Here is a 12231-nt window from a genome sequence, read left to right on the forward strand (position 1 = left end):
TTCTATGACGCCTTATATAAATGCCATGCGTTTTTTCCTGGGCCTTAATTTCCTTTTCTGAAATAAACTTGTCTCTCTCCTCCTCTTCATGCCCAATGCTACTTTAGATTAGCTCTTCTAACTGGTATCCTTACTACCAAAAGTCTTACTACTACAGAGTATTACAAAAATGCAAATATAATTGTTATCAAACTCTCAATGGCTTCCTATCAGCTGCAGAACAAAACTGCAAATATATCACTGATATTTTTGAATTCTGTTGAAACCTTTCTTTTGTCATATAACCACTCAAGAAAACATATATTCTTTGAGGAATGATTTCATATCAATAACAAGCTGGCTTGTAATAATCAGTAATAAAATAGTGAATCTATTTTAAATTAAAAGCCTAAAGATTAGTAATTATGCAACAAAAATGTATGGATACAAGTAAATATATTTAAAATGATACAAATTTAACAAGGAAAATTTATTTAAGAACAGCTTTTAAAGTAAATAATTTAATTACTATGAAGTGCAATATAGAATATCAATACAGACAGAGATTTATTTAGATAAAATTATGAAACATCCTATATAATAGAATGGTAATATGCAAATTGACCCTAACAGCAGAACGACCAGAACGACTGCTGGACCAGTCACTATGAGGCGCACTGATCACCTCTTGGACTCTTTCTCTGGCCAGCAGGCTTCGATCACCTGATGGCTACCCGTGGCAGGGGCGGGGCCAGAGAGTGGGAGGGAACAGCCGAACACTCGGTCCCTTCCCCCAGCTGTCAGGCACTGATAACCTGATGGCGAACAGGGAACCAAGGGTGGGTGGCAGCAGGGGGCGGGGCGGCTACAGGCAGCTGGGGAAGATGGCCCTGATCACAGGCCAGGCCTAGGGACCATAACTGCACATGAATTTTGTGTGCCAGGCCTCTAGTCCTACATAATAATCCTACATAATAAAGAGGTAATATGCAAATTGACCATCACTCCAACACACAAGATGGCCCCTTCATGCGGTCAAAGATGGTCACCTAAATGTGGACACAAGATAGCCACCACAGTTAGGGGGGACCAGGCCTGCAGGGGAGGGCAGTTGGGGGGGGGACCAGGCCAGCAAGGGAAGACAGGGAATTTCGGTTAGCAGGGGAGCAGTTAGGCATCGATCAGGCTGGCAGGGGAGTGGTTAGGGGTGATCAAGCTGGCAGGCAGAAGCAGTAAGGGGCAATCAGGCAGGTGGGCAGGTGAGCAGTTGGGAGCCAGCAGTCCTGTATTGTGAGAGGCACATTCCTCGAGGGGTCCCAAAATGGAGAGGGTGCAGGCTGGGCTGAGGGACACACACAAACACCCCCCATGCACGAATTTCATGCACCAGGCCTCTAATTATTTATAATAGACCTTTGTTTTATATTAGAGTTGACATCAAGTTAGCACTTAATAGAACTGATCTATAAAAAAATCAAAAATAAATCCTAATTATGCAATATTTTACTTTAAAAATAAAGTTTACAATTAGACTGGCCTCTTCTTTACTAGAAAATAGTAGGATTAATAGTGAAAGAGAAGTTTTAGAGATCTTTTTAAATCCTGTAAAGTTCATCTCACTGAAAAATCTTATTGAAGACTTCCCTAATGGTCTTTGTTCTGCCAAAGTTCCCTTAGTTATCAAAACATAGGCACTTATAATCAGTGACATTGGTTTGTTTTAATATTTTTTCCTTGCTTCCCAAACTAGGGTAAAAGCTTTTTATATGTGAGGATAATCATCTCTTACACTTCTGATATTTCCCAGAGAACTACTGAAGTGTATTACTTTAGACATATTCTGAGTACCTTTTAGGTTACTTTTTTTTTAATTTTAAAGAAAATTAGGGAGCCCTGGCTAGTTTTGCTCAGTGAATAGAGCATCAGCCTGCGGACTGAAGGGTCCCACGTTCGATTCTGGTCAAGGGCACATGCCTAGGTTGCGGGCTTAATCCCAGTAGGGGACATGCAGGAGGCAGCCAATCAATGATTCTCTCTAGTCATTGATGTTTCTGTCTCTTTTTCCCTCTCCCTTCCTTTCTGAAATCAATAAATATATATTTAAAAAAAAGAAAATTAGGGAGAGAGAGAAAGGGAGGGAGGGAGGGAGAGCGGAAAGGAGAGAGAGAAAGAGAGAGAGAAAGAGAGAGAGAGAGAGAGAGAGAGAGAGAGAGAGAGAGAGAGAGATTGTTCAACTTATTTATGCATTCATTGGTTGACTCTTGTATATGCCCTGACTGGGGATCAAACCCACCAACTTGGCATATTGGGATAACCCTCTAACTAAAGTCTTATTTCAGATGTGCTATATTTTTTCAAGAGTGTAATTTTGTTTTAGAAAACAAGGTTGAAAATCTACCTTTATCTTATGGAATTAATGTTTATATACCTACAAAATTCATATGTTGAAGGCCTAACTCCCCAATATGACAATATTAGGAGGTGGTCTTTTGGGAGGTAATTAGGCTTAGTTGAGGTCTTGAGAGTAGAGCCCCCATGATGGCATTAGTACCCTTTTAAAAAGGGAAGAGACACCTCCATTTCTACCAGGTGAGGATACAGCAAAAAGGTTCTGTCTGGAAGCCAGGAAAAGGGCCTCATCAAGAGGCGAGAACCTTGATCTTGTATTTCCCAGCTTCCAGAACTATGCAATATAAATATCTGTTGTCTAAGCCACCCAGTCTGTGATATTTTGTTAGCTTTTCCTATTTTAATTAAGAAAAGTAACTATATGATATAGTTAAACAGACTGATCTAAGCAAGAACAATGAACATTTGGTTTAGGATAGGAAGAATGGAAGGATGAAATAATGGTGTTCATATAAACCCCTGGGATTTTTAAAACCATGACTGAAAGATAAAAAAATACATACGGCCAGCTTTTGAAGACTTGATAACTTTTCACTTTGATCCTTAAAGCCACTTGTGTGAAGCTTGCTCACTGCATCTTCTTTTTCTGAAAGCCATGTACTAAAAAGGCACTGGAGGAAATTAAATAATTCCCAAAAAGAAAACAAATAATTATTAAAGTAGATTATCACATTTTTTTCATTTATTCATTTAACATTTTTCCATGTCTTTCACTGATACATTTTCCCACATGACTCACCTGTTCTTCAGTAAAACGCTGCCATTTTAGAAGTATGTCTTGTAAAAGAACCCAGCGATCTTCTGTCCACCTACAGATGTTTGCCCATCGATCTCCCAGTACCTGGGAAGAGACAACCCACCACAATGTCATCAAACAATTAACTGTTAACTGAATTCCATTCAAAATGGCATAATGATTTAAGTATCTAATTTTGAGCCTCCAATACCAGTATATACTAGGAGTTGCAAAGAACACCCTCCCTGCTTCTGCTTATGATCGATAAACACTGCTCCTTTAGCTTGTCTTTGATTATTTCACTCTTTCACCTTACATTGAAAAGCAAAGATACTTACAAGAAATCTGAAGCCATTATCATACCACTGTTTGAAGTCTCTTCACAGTAAATGTATGACAGCAAAGTCATAAATATAGAAGTAAAGTGCATTTTGCATTGATAGTATGACAATGTGTTATTTTCTTAGGTCAGAAAATACACCCCAAAGAATAAAACTCTATTACTCTATTTAATGGATTCCTAAGAATACCCTTATTTGAAGTGATCCTGTATAATTAATGTTATTTATATATTGATTGGAGAAGAAAATCATTAGTAACAAATTATATGCACACGTGCATTTTTTAAACTTTGGATTATTGTTAAAACTATTAAAAATGACTATATCTCCAAACAAGTCTAGTGATAAAATTGTAATATTGTCTGAATAATAACTGCCAGTTGTTTAGCATGTCACAAATGTCTTTGTGCACACTCTATTTTAATATGTAACAAAAACCAAGTACCAATGGTTTTTACATAATTAAATATATTGTAATGCTTTCTGCACAAAGGAAGTGTTTTATGACCAAAAAAATGTATCATTTATTTCAACTCTATTATGATGCACTTTAGAGACTAAAATTTCAACTCTTTTGACTTTCTTCATAAATAACAGAATTATTTTCACATAACTATTGGATCTTTAAAACTAGACTGATCATAATTAGATGTAACACAGTGATCATTTCGTAGTGTATGCAAAGATCAAATTATTATGTTGTATAACTAAAACTAATATAATGGTATATACCAATCCTACCTTAATAAAAATAATACAATTAAATGTCTTTATACAATAAAAAAAATGAAGTATCTCAAAATATGCACAGGTTTTATTTTATGTAGAATTAGAGCTAGAAGAAAAACATTTGTTACTTATACATTTTTACAAATATATTTGGCCTCTAAGATAAGCCTCATCATAATTTCTACATTACTTGATGCTACATGTTTGGACTGATTCACCTAGAAGATATTAATATATTATTCAAATAATACAATATAATTAGCATCAGGACAAAATCCACCTATTCCTAGGTGGCTTTGAAACCCCTAATTTTTCAAATATTTGTTTAATCTACCACCTTTTTTTTAAGTATTACATATATCTCCTTTTTCCCCTATGGACCTCTCCCCAGCCATTACCACCCCTCCAGCACATGCCCTCACCCCACCCCACCAGTGTATGTGTCCACTGGTTATTCTTATATGCATGCATACAAGTCCTTTGGTTGATCTTTTACCTGACCCCCACCCTCCTCTGCCCTCCCTCTGAGGATTGACAGTCGGTTCAATGCTTCCTTGTCTCTGGATCTATTTTTGTTCATCAGTATCTGTTATTCATTATATTCAACAAATGAGTGAGATCATGTGATATTTATCTTTCTCTGACTGGCTTATTTTGCTTAGCATAATGCTCTCCATGTCCATCCATGCTGGTGGGAATGGTAAGAGTTCTTTCTTTTATAAAGCAGCATAGTATTCCATTGTGTAGATCAGGGGTCCTCAAACTACGGTCCGCAGGCCACATGCAAATACAAATATTGTATTTGTTCCCATTTTGTTGTTTTACTTCAAAATAAGATATGTTCAGTGTGCATAGGAATTTGTTCATAGTTTTTTTTAAAAAAAAACTATAGTCTGGCCCTCCAACGGTCTGAGGGACAGTGAACTGGCCCCCTGTTTAAAAAGTTTGAGGACCCCTGTTGTAGATGCACCACTGTTTTGTAATCCACTCAGGTGCTGATGGGCACTTAGGCTGTTTCCAGATCTTCTCTATGGTAAACTGTGCTGCTATGAACATAGGGATGCATATATCCTTTCTGATTGGTGTTTCTGATTTCTTGGGATATATTCCTAGAAGTGGGATTACTGGGTCAAATGGAAGTTCCATTTTTAATTTTTTGAGGAAACTTCATACTGTTTTCCACAGTGGCTGCACCAGTCTGCACTCCCGCCAGCAGTGCACGAGGGTTCCTTTTTCTGCACATCCTCACCAGCACTTGTCATTTGTTCATATGTTGATGATACCCATTCTGACAGGTGTGAGACGGTACCTCAGTGTCATTTTGATTTGCATCTCTAGGATGATTAGTGACTTTGAGCATGTTTTCATGTCACTTGGCTTTCTGAATGTCCACTTTTGAAGTGTCTAATTAGGACATTTGCCCATTTTTATTGAATTGGTTATCTTCCTTTTGTTAAGATGTATGAGTTCCCTATAAATTTTGGAGATTAGACCCTTATAAGATATAACATTGGCAAATATGTTATCCCATGCAGTGGGCTTTCTTGTTGTTTTGTTGATGGCTTCTTTTGCTGTGCAGAAACTTTTTATTTTGAAGTAGTCTCATTTATTTTCTCCTTATTTTCCACTTCCCTAGGAGCTGTATCGGTAAAGATATTGCTACAACACATGTCTGATATTTTGCTGCCTATTAATTCTCATAAGATTTTTATGGTTTCGTCTTACGTTTAAGTCCTTTAACCATTTTTACTTTATTTTTGTGTATGGTGTAAGTTGGTGGTCTAGTTTCCTTCTTTTTTTTTGCATGTATCTGTCCAATTTTCCCAACACCATTTATTGAAGAGACCATCTTGACTTCATTGTACATTCTTGCCTCCTTTGTTAAATATTAATTGAGCATAATCGCTTGGGTTGATTTCTGGGTTCTCTGTTCGGTTACATTGGTCTATATATCTGTTTTTGTGCTAGTACCAGGCGGCTTTGAGAACAGTGGCTTTGTAATATAGCTTGATATCTGGTATTGTGATCCCTCCAATTTTGTTCTTCTTTCTCAGGATCACTGTGGCTACACAGGGTCTTTTTTTTTTCAATATGAATTTTTGGAGAGATTGCTCTTGGTCTGTGAAATATGCCATTGGTATTTTAATGGGGATTGCATTGAATCTATAGATTGCTTTGGGTAGTATGGACATTTTAATGATGTTGATTCTACCAATCCATGAACACGGTATATTCTTCCATTTTTCTATGTCTTCCTCTATCTCTTTTTTCACTGTTTTCCAAGTACAGGTCTTTTACCTCCTTAGTTAAGTTTATTCCTAGGTATCTTAATTTTTTTTTGTTGCAATGGTAAATGGGATTGGTTTTTTAGTTTCTCTTTCTGTGAGTTCATTATTGGTATATAAAAAACCATAGATGTCTAGATGTTAATTTTGTATCCTGCTACATTGCCAAATTCATTTATTAAGTCCAGTAGTTTTTTGATGGGGTCTTTAGGGTGTTCTATGTACAATATAATGTCATCTGCGAATAATGACAGTTTTATTTCTTTTCCCATTTGGATGCCTTTTATTTCTTCTTCTTGTCTGATCACTATGGCTAATCTACCATCTTTTCAAAAAGGGAGTTCTGCGCATGAGTAAAGAGTACGTAACGGACAATTTACTACATCATAAAATGATCATGTACTCATGCAGTTCATTCACAGTGAGTTTGCAGGGTTTCTTTTTTTAGAAATATGAAAATGTTATTGCTTTCAGCATAATGTAACTGATTTTCATATTTGTTATAATTTCACTCTCTACTCTACTCTTTTTCAAATATATTAGTTTATGAAAGAAGCCATAGCACTGAAATAGTGATGCAAGATATCCACAGCAAATGCACTATCATAAATCAATCAATTCGACAATATTAGCCATTTAATTATTACAAGCTGGTAGTTGGGATTTTTTTTTCTAAAATGTATTAGAAGTTCTTTTAGTGAACTCCTAGTGGTCATGTCAGTATGTATCAGGTAAAATGGCATTTAATATATCTATTAATGGATTACTTGTGAAAAAATTAACTTCAAATAGAGAAAATCTTACTCCTTAGCCATGAAGTATGCCATCTGTCTTATTTGAGATGTAATATAAAAGGGAAAACTGCAGCCCTTCACAACCTCAGTGGAGGTGGGAGTTAAAGGGGAAAGGAATAAACTCAAACTGTAGTATCAATGAAAGAAAATGAACTGACACTTCCAAGTAGATATAGCAGCCATTTTCTCATACTATAAGACACACAAATGCAGTATCCACTTAAATAGCATCTTAGGTTTGTAATCTTATAAATGGATGCTTACAATTATTTATTTGTGGAGAATATCCTATAAAACAAATCCCAAAATAACATCCATATACTAAATTGCTCAAGAATATTAAATTTAGTCCATCTAAACTCAGTGGTTGTGCATTGACCCGGGAACCAAGAGGTCACCAGTTCCATTCCCAGTCAGGGCACATGCTGGGTTATAGGATCAGTCCCCAGTAGAGGGCGTGCAGAAGGCAGCTGATCAATGAATCTCTCTCATCATTGATGTTTCTCTCTCACACTTTCCCTTTCTCTCTCTGAAATCAATAAAAAATATTTTTAAAAGAATATTAAATTTGTAGAAATTCCAAAATGTATTAATATGATATATTTTACATTATGGTTTTTTTCACTATATGAATGAGTCACACAAAACTAATAATAAATATTCTTTTAGGTACATAGTTAATATAGTTTAGACAACTATTTTAAGAATCTTATTAAATATCCTTTGTCTTCAAATAATTATAATAGATAATTTTAATAATTCATTAAGCAGGTATATTATTCAGTCAGTATTTAATTTAAGTTACAGTAAATGGTAGCCTCTACCTCATTTATTTGTCAATCATGATTTTATTTTAACAACAAATATTAACTGAACACATACTATATGCCCCCATTTAACAAAATAGAAATGTAGTAGACCGAACTGCATGTCCCCCTAAAATTCATATGTTGAAGCACTGTCCCCTATAATCCAGAATGTGACTCTTTTGGGAAATACAGCCTTTAAATATAGTTTTTTTATGATAAAATGAGGGGAGAGTGACTTCAGAAGAATGGCACACCTTTTCTTCTCCTCCGGAAATTTCAACAAGTTAACCAACTATAATTCAACAAAGAAATCTCTCCTCAACACAGACGCAACCTGAGAGACATGCACATTGAAATATCTAAAGGTGGGCAACCAGGAATAAATAGGATGATAAGAAGGGAGGAAAGCACAGACAGCCTGTAAACACAGTCCTGTAGCCAAGAGTTCATGGCTCCGCTGGCCAGAAGAGGGGAGAAATCCAGCAGTAGCAGGTGTTTCCTTCAGCCAGGAGGAACAGAGATCTTTGGGGGACTGTGTAGCAGGGTGAGCAGAATGGAGCAAACAGTGACTGAGTCAGAAGACATCTGACAGAGCATGGGATTCTGCTCTGTGACTTTCTACTGTTGGTCTGGGTGGTGGTGCTCAGACAAAGAAAAAGAACCACAAAGCCATACTGCTACTTGGATTCACCTCCTGTTGCCCTTGTAGTCGGGTCCAGGAACATATTATCTGTAAACCAAGAGCTGTTGCAGTAGAACTGCCGTTTCCCTCTGTGACTGATCCCCAGGAGGGAGCCTTAGAGTAGGACTCCGTGGAGGTCAGGGGTTACCATTACTGTGATGGCTAAACAAACCCCACCTCCAAGCAGCACAGCTGTATTGTCTTATGGAAGACTCAAAGGTTCCAGAATGGGAGTCCACAGAGGTAACAAATCTTGCAATTCTTCACCAACTACTGGAAAATAGTAGAAAGAACTATTTATCTCTGGTTACTCAGAGATAAATGAGAAACCAAAGGAAGATAGCAAATACCACTAAGCACTGTAACAAGGATGACAGAAAGAAAATAAAAAAAATCAGAAGAAAGCTAGTTGGAACAAATGGAAATATGTGATATAAATGACAGAGATTTCATGAAAATACTCAATGAGATGGAAGAAAATAACAACAGGCAATCAAGTACAATCAGAAAACAAATCAATGAATAAAATGAGTACCTTACCAAAACGACTAAAACTTTAAAAAAGAACCATTCTGAAATCCTGGAAATGAGAACCAACCAGATAAAGGAAAAAACTAGTGATATTGAAGATAGTAATGAAGAAGTGATGTAGAGGGAAGGAGCGAGAGAGACTAGAGCATAAATAGAAGTGAAAAAAAACACTATGAGACCTATCTGATTGCATCAGAAAAAGCAATATTAGAATCATGGGCATTGTGGAGGAGGAAGAGAGGGAGCATGGAATGGTGAGTCTATTCAAACAAATATTTGATGTGAATTTCCAAATCTATGGAAAGAACTAGATCTTCAAATCCAAGAAGTAAACTGAACATCTAGTTACCTCAATCCAAAGAGGCCCTCTCCAAGGCACTAGGTATTAAAGCTGTCAAAAATTAATGACTAAGAAAAAATTCTCCAAGTAGCCATGAAAAAGAAGGAAATGATCTACAAAGGAGAATCCACCAGGATTTCATCCGACTTCTCAACAGAAACTCTACAAGCCAAAACAGAGTGGAACCAAATACCCAAACATCTGGAAAAGAGAAATTACCAGCCTCAAATAATATATCCAGCAAAATTATCATTTAAATATGACGGAGAAATAAAGAAGTTCCCAGACATACAGAAGCTGAGGGGCTTTATCACCAGAAAACATCCATTGCAGGAAATACTCAAGATAGTTATTCTACCTAAAACAAAGCAAAGAACATAAGGTCACAACACTATGAGTAAAATCACAAAAAAATCTTACAGCACAAACAGGGAAAATTTGTGTCAACAAAAACATAAAAGAGAAAAGGGGATAGGTCTGAACTGGTAAAGAAAGATGAAGATCAGATGTACACAAAAGAAAAAAAAAGTCAACTATGCTGCGGTAAAAAAGAAGGAATTCTTATCATTTGCAACAGCATGGATGGAACTAGAGAGCATTATGCTAAGCAAAATAAGCAAGTCAGAGAAAGATAAATATCACATGATCTCACTCATTTGTGGAATATAATGAAATACATAAACTGATGAACAAAAATAGATCCAGAGACAGAGAAGCATTGATCAGACCATCAAACCTCAGAGGGAAGCTAGGGGAGGGTGGGGGTAAAGGGGAGAGATCAACCAAAGGACTTGTACACATGCATATAAGCCTAACCAATGGACACAGACACCAGGGGCTGAGGGCATGAGTCGGGGGGAGGGGATATAGGGGCAATGGGGGGATAAGGACACATATGTAATACCTTAATCAATAAAGAAAAAAATAAATTAAATTAAAAAAGAGTATATATACAACTTCATTTTTTATAAACCTAATGGAAACCACACACAAAAATCCCCAAACCAGGACACATAGCTTAAAAAATAGGAAAGAAGTATGGAATAACACCAAACAAAACAATGGACAGAAACATAAAGGAAAAGAACCAATGGAGGCACAGACAGAACAGCAAATAAAAGATAAAATGGCTATAGGAAATCCTCATACATCAATAATTACTCTAAATATAAACAGTCTGAAATCACCAATAAAGAAGCATAGAGTAGCAGAGATGATAAAAAAAAAGGCCAAAACAAATAATATGAAAGCCCTATATACTGAAAATTAGAAAACATTATTAAAAGAGATTGGCAAGACACAACAAAATGGAAAAATATCCCATGCTCATGGATTGGAAGAATCAACATAGTTAAAATGGCCATATTACCCAAAGCAATATACAGATTTAATTCAAATCCCATAACAATCCCAATGTCATTTTTTTAAGAAATAGAATGAGAGATCATCAGATCTGCATGGAACCACAAAGATCCTGAATAGCCAAAGCAATCCTGACAAAAAAGAACTAAGCTACAGATATCACACTACCTGACTTCAAATTGTACTACAGAGCTATGATAATCAAAACAGCATAACATTGGCAGAGAAACAGACACATTGATAAATAGAACAGAATAGAGAGCCCAGCTATAAAATCACATAAATATGGACAGATAAATTTTTTGTTTGTTTGTTTTTATTTTTTTTCCACATTAATTTTTTAATTGTCTAATGTTTTACATATGTCTTCTTTTACCCCAATTGACACCTCTCCCAGCCATTCCCACCCCGGGCAAGCCCCTACCGCCCCAGTGTCTGTGTACATTGGTTATGCTAATATGCATGCATACAGGTCCTTTGGTTGCTCTCACAGGACCCAGAAACACACAACGGAGTACAGACAGTTCCTTCAACAATGGTGCTGGGAAAACTGGAAAGCCACATGCAATTAATGAAACTGGATTACTGTTTGTCCCCATGTACAAAAATTAATTCAAAATGGATAAAAGACCTAAATATAAGACCCAAAACAATAGGTTACATAGAAGAAAATATACCAAACTTATGTACCTTGGTTATAGAGAACATTTTATGAACTTGACCCCAAAGGTAAGTGAAGTAACGGCAAAAATAAATGAATGGCACTACATCAAAGTAAAAAGATTGTGCAGAGAAAAATAAACTGACAACAAAGGAAAAAGGCAGCCAACCAGTTGGGAGACGATATTTGCAAATAGTAGCTCTGACAAAGGTTTAATTTCCAAAATATATCAAGAACTCATAAAACTCAACAACAAACAAGCAAACAAACAACCCAATCAAAAAGTGGGCAGAGGACCTGAAAATACACCTCTTTCAAGTAGACATATGAACAGACATATGAATAGATATTCCACCTACTGACAATTAGGGAAATGCTAATCAAAACTACAATGAGATACCATCTAACACCTATTAGAGTGGCTGTTATCAATAATACAAGCAAGGAAAGGAGTTGGAGAGGTCATGTAAAAAAGGGAACCCTTATCTGCTTCTGGTGAGAATGTAAACTGGTATAACCACTATGGGAAGCAGTCTGATGATGACTCAAATATATCAGAATAGAGCTACCATA

The 12231-nt window shown here is 36.3% G+C and overlaps 1 protein-coding gene across 2 annotated transcripts in view; it reads right to left on the reverse strand.

Moving 5' to 3' along the window:
• The window catches only part of DMD (dystrophin), a 2781977-nt gene that overhangs the window by 1609369 nt on the left and 1160377 nt on the right, over window positions 1-12231 (reverse strand). For both annotated transcript variants that reach the window (XM_081115404.1, XM_081115406.1), the window contains 2 exons: window positions 3128-3229; window positions 2892-2999 (listed from right to left, as the gene is read on the reverse strand). In XM_081115404.1, coding sequence (XP_080971530.1) covers window positions 2892-2999; window positions 3128-3229 — 210 coding nt within the window. The remainder of the gene's footprint in view (window positions 1-2891; window positions 3000-3127; window positions 3230-12231) is intronic.

The sequence above is a fragment of the Myotis nattereri genome (genome assembly GCF_964212035.1).
Source record: "Myotis nattereri genome assembly, chromosome: X".
Taxonomy (NCBI): Eukaryota; Metazoa; Chordata; class Mammalia; order Chiroptera; family Vespertilionidae; genus Myotis; species Myotis nattereri.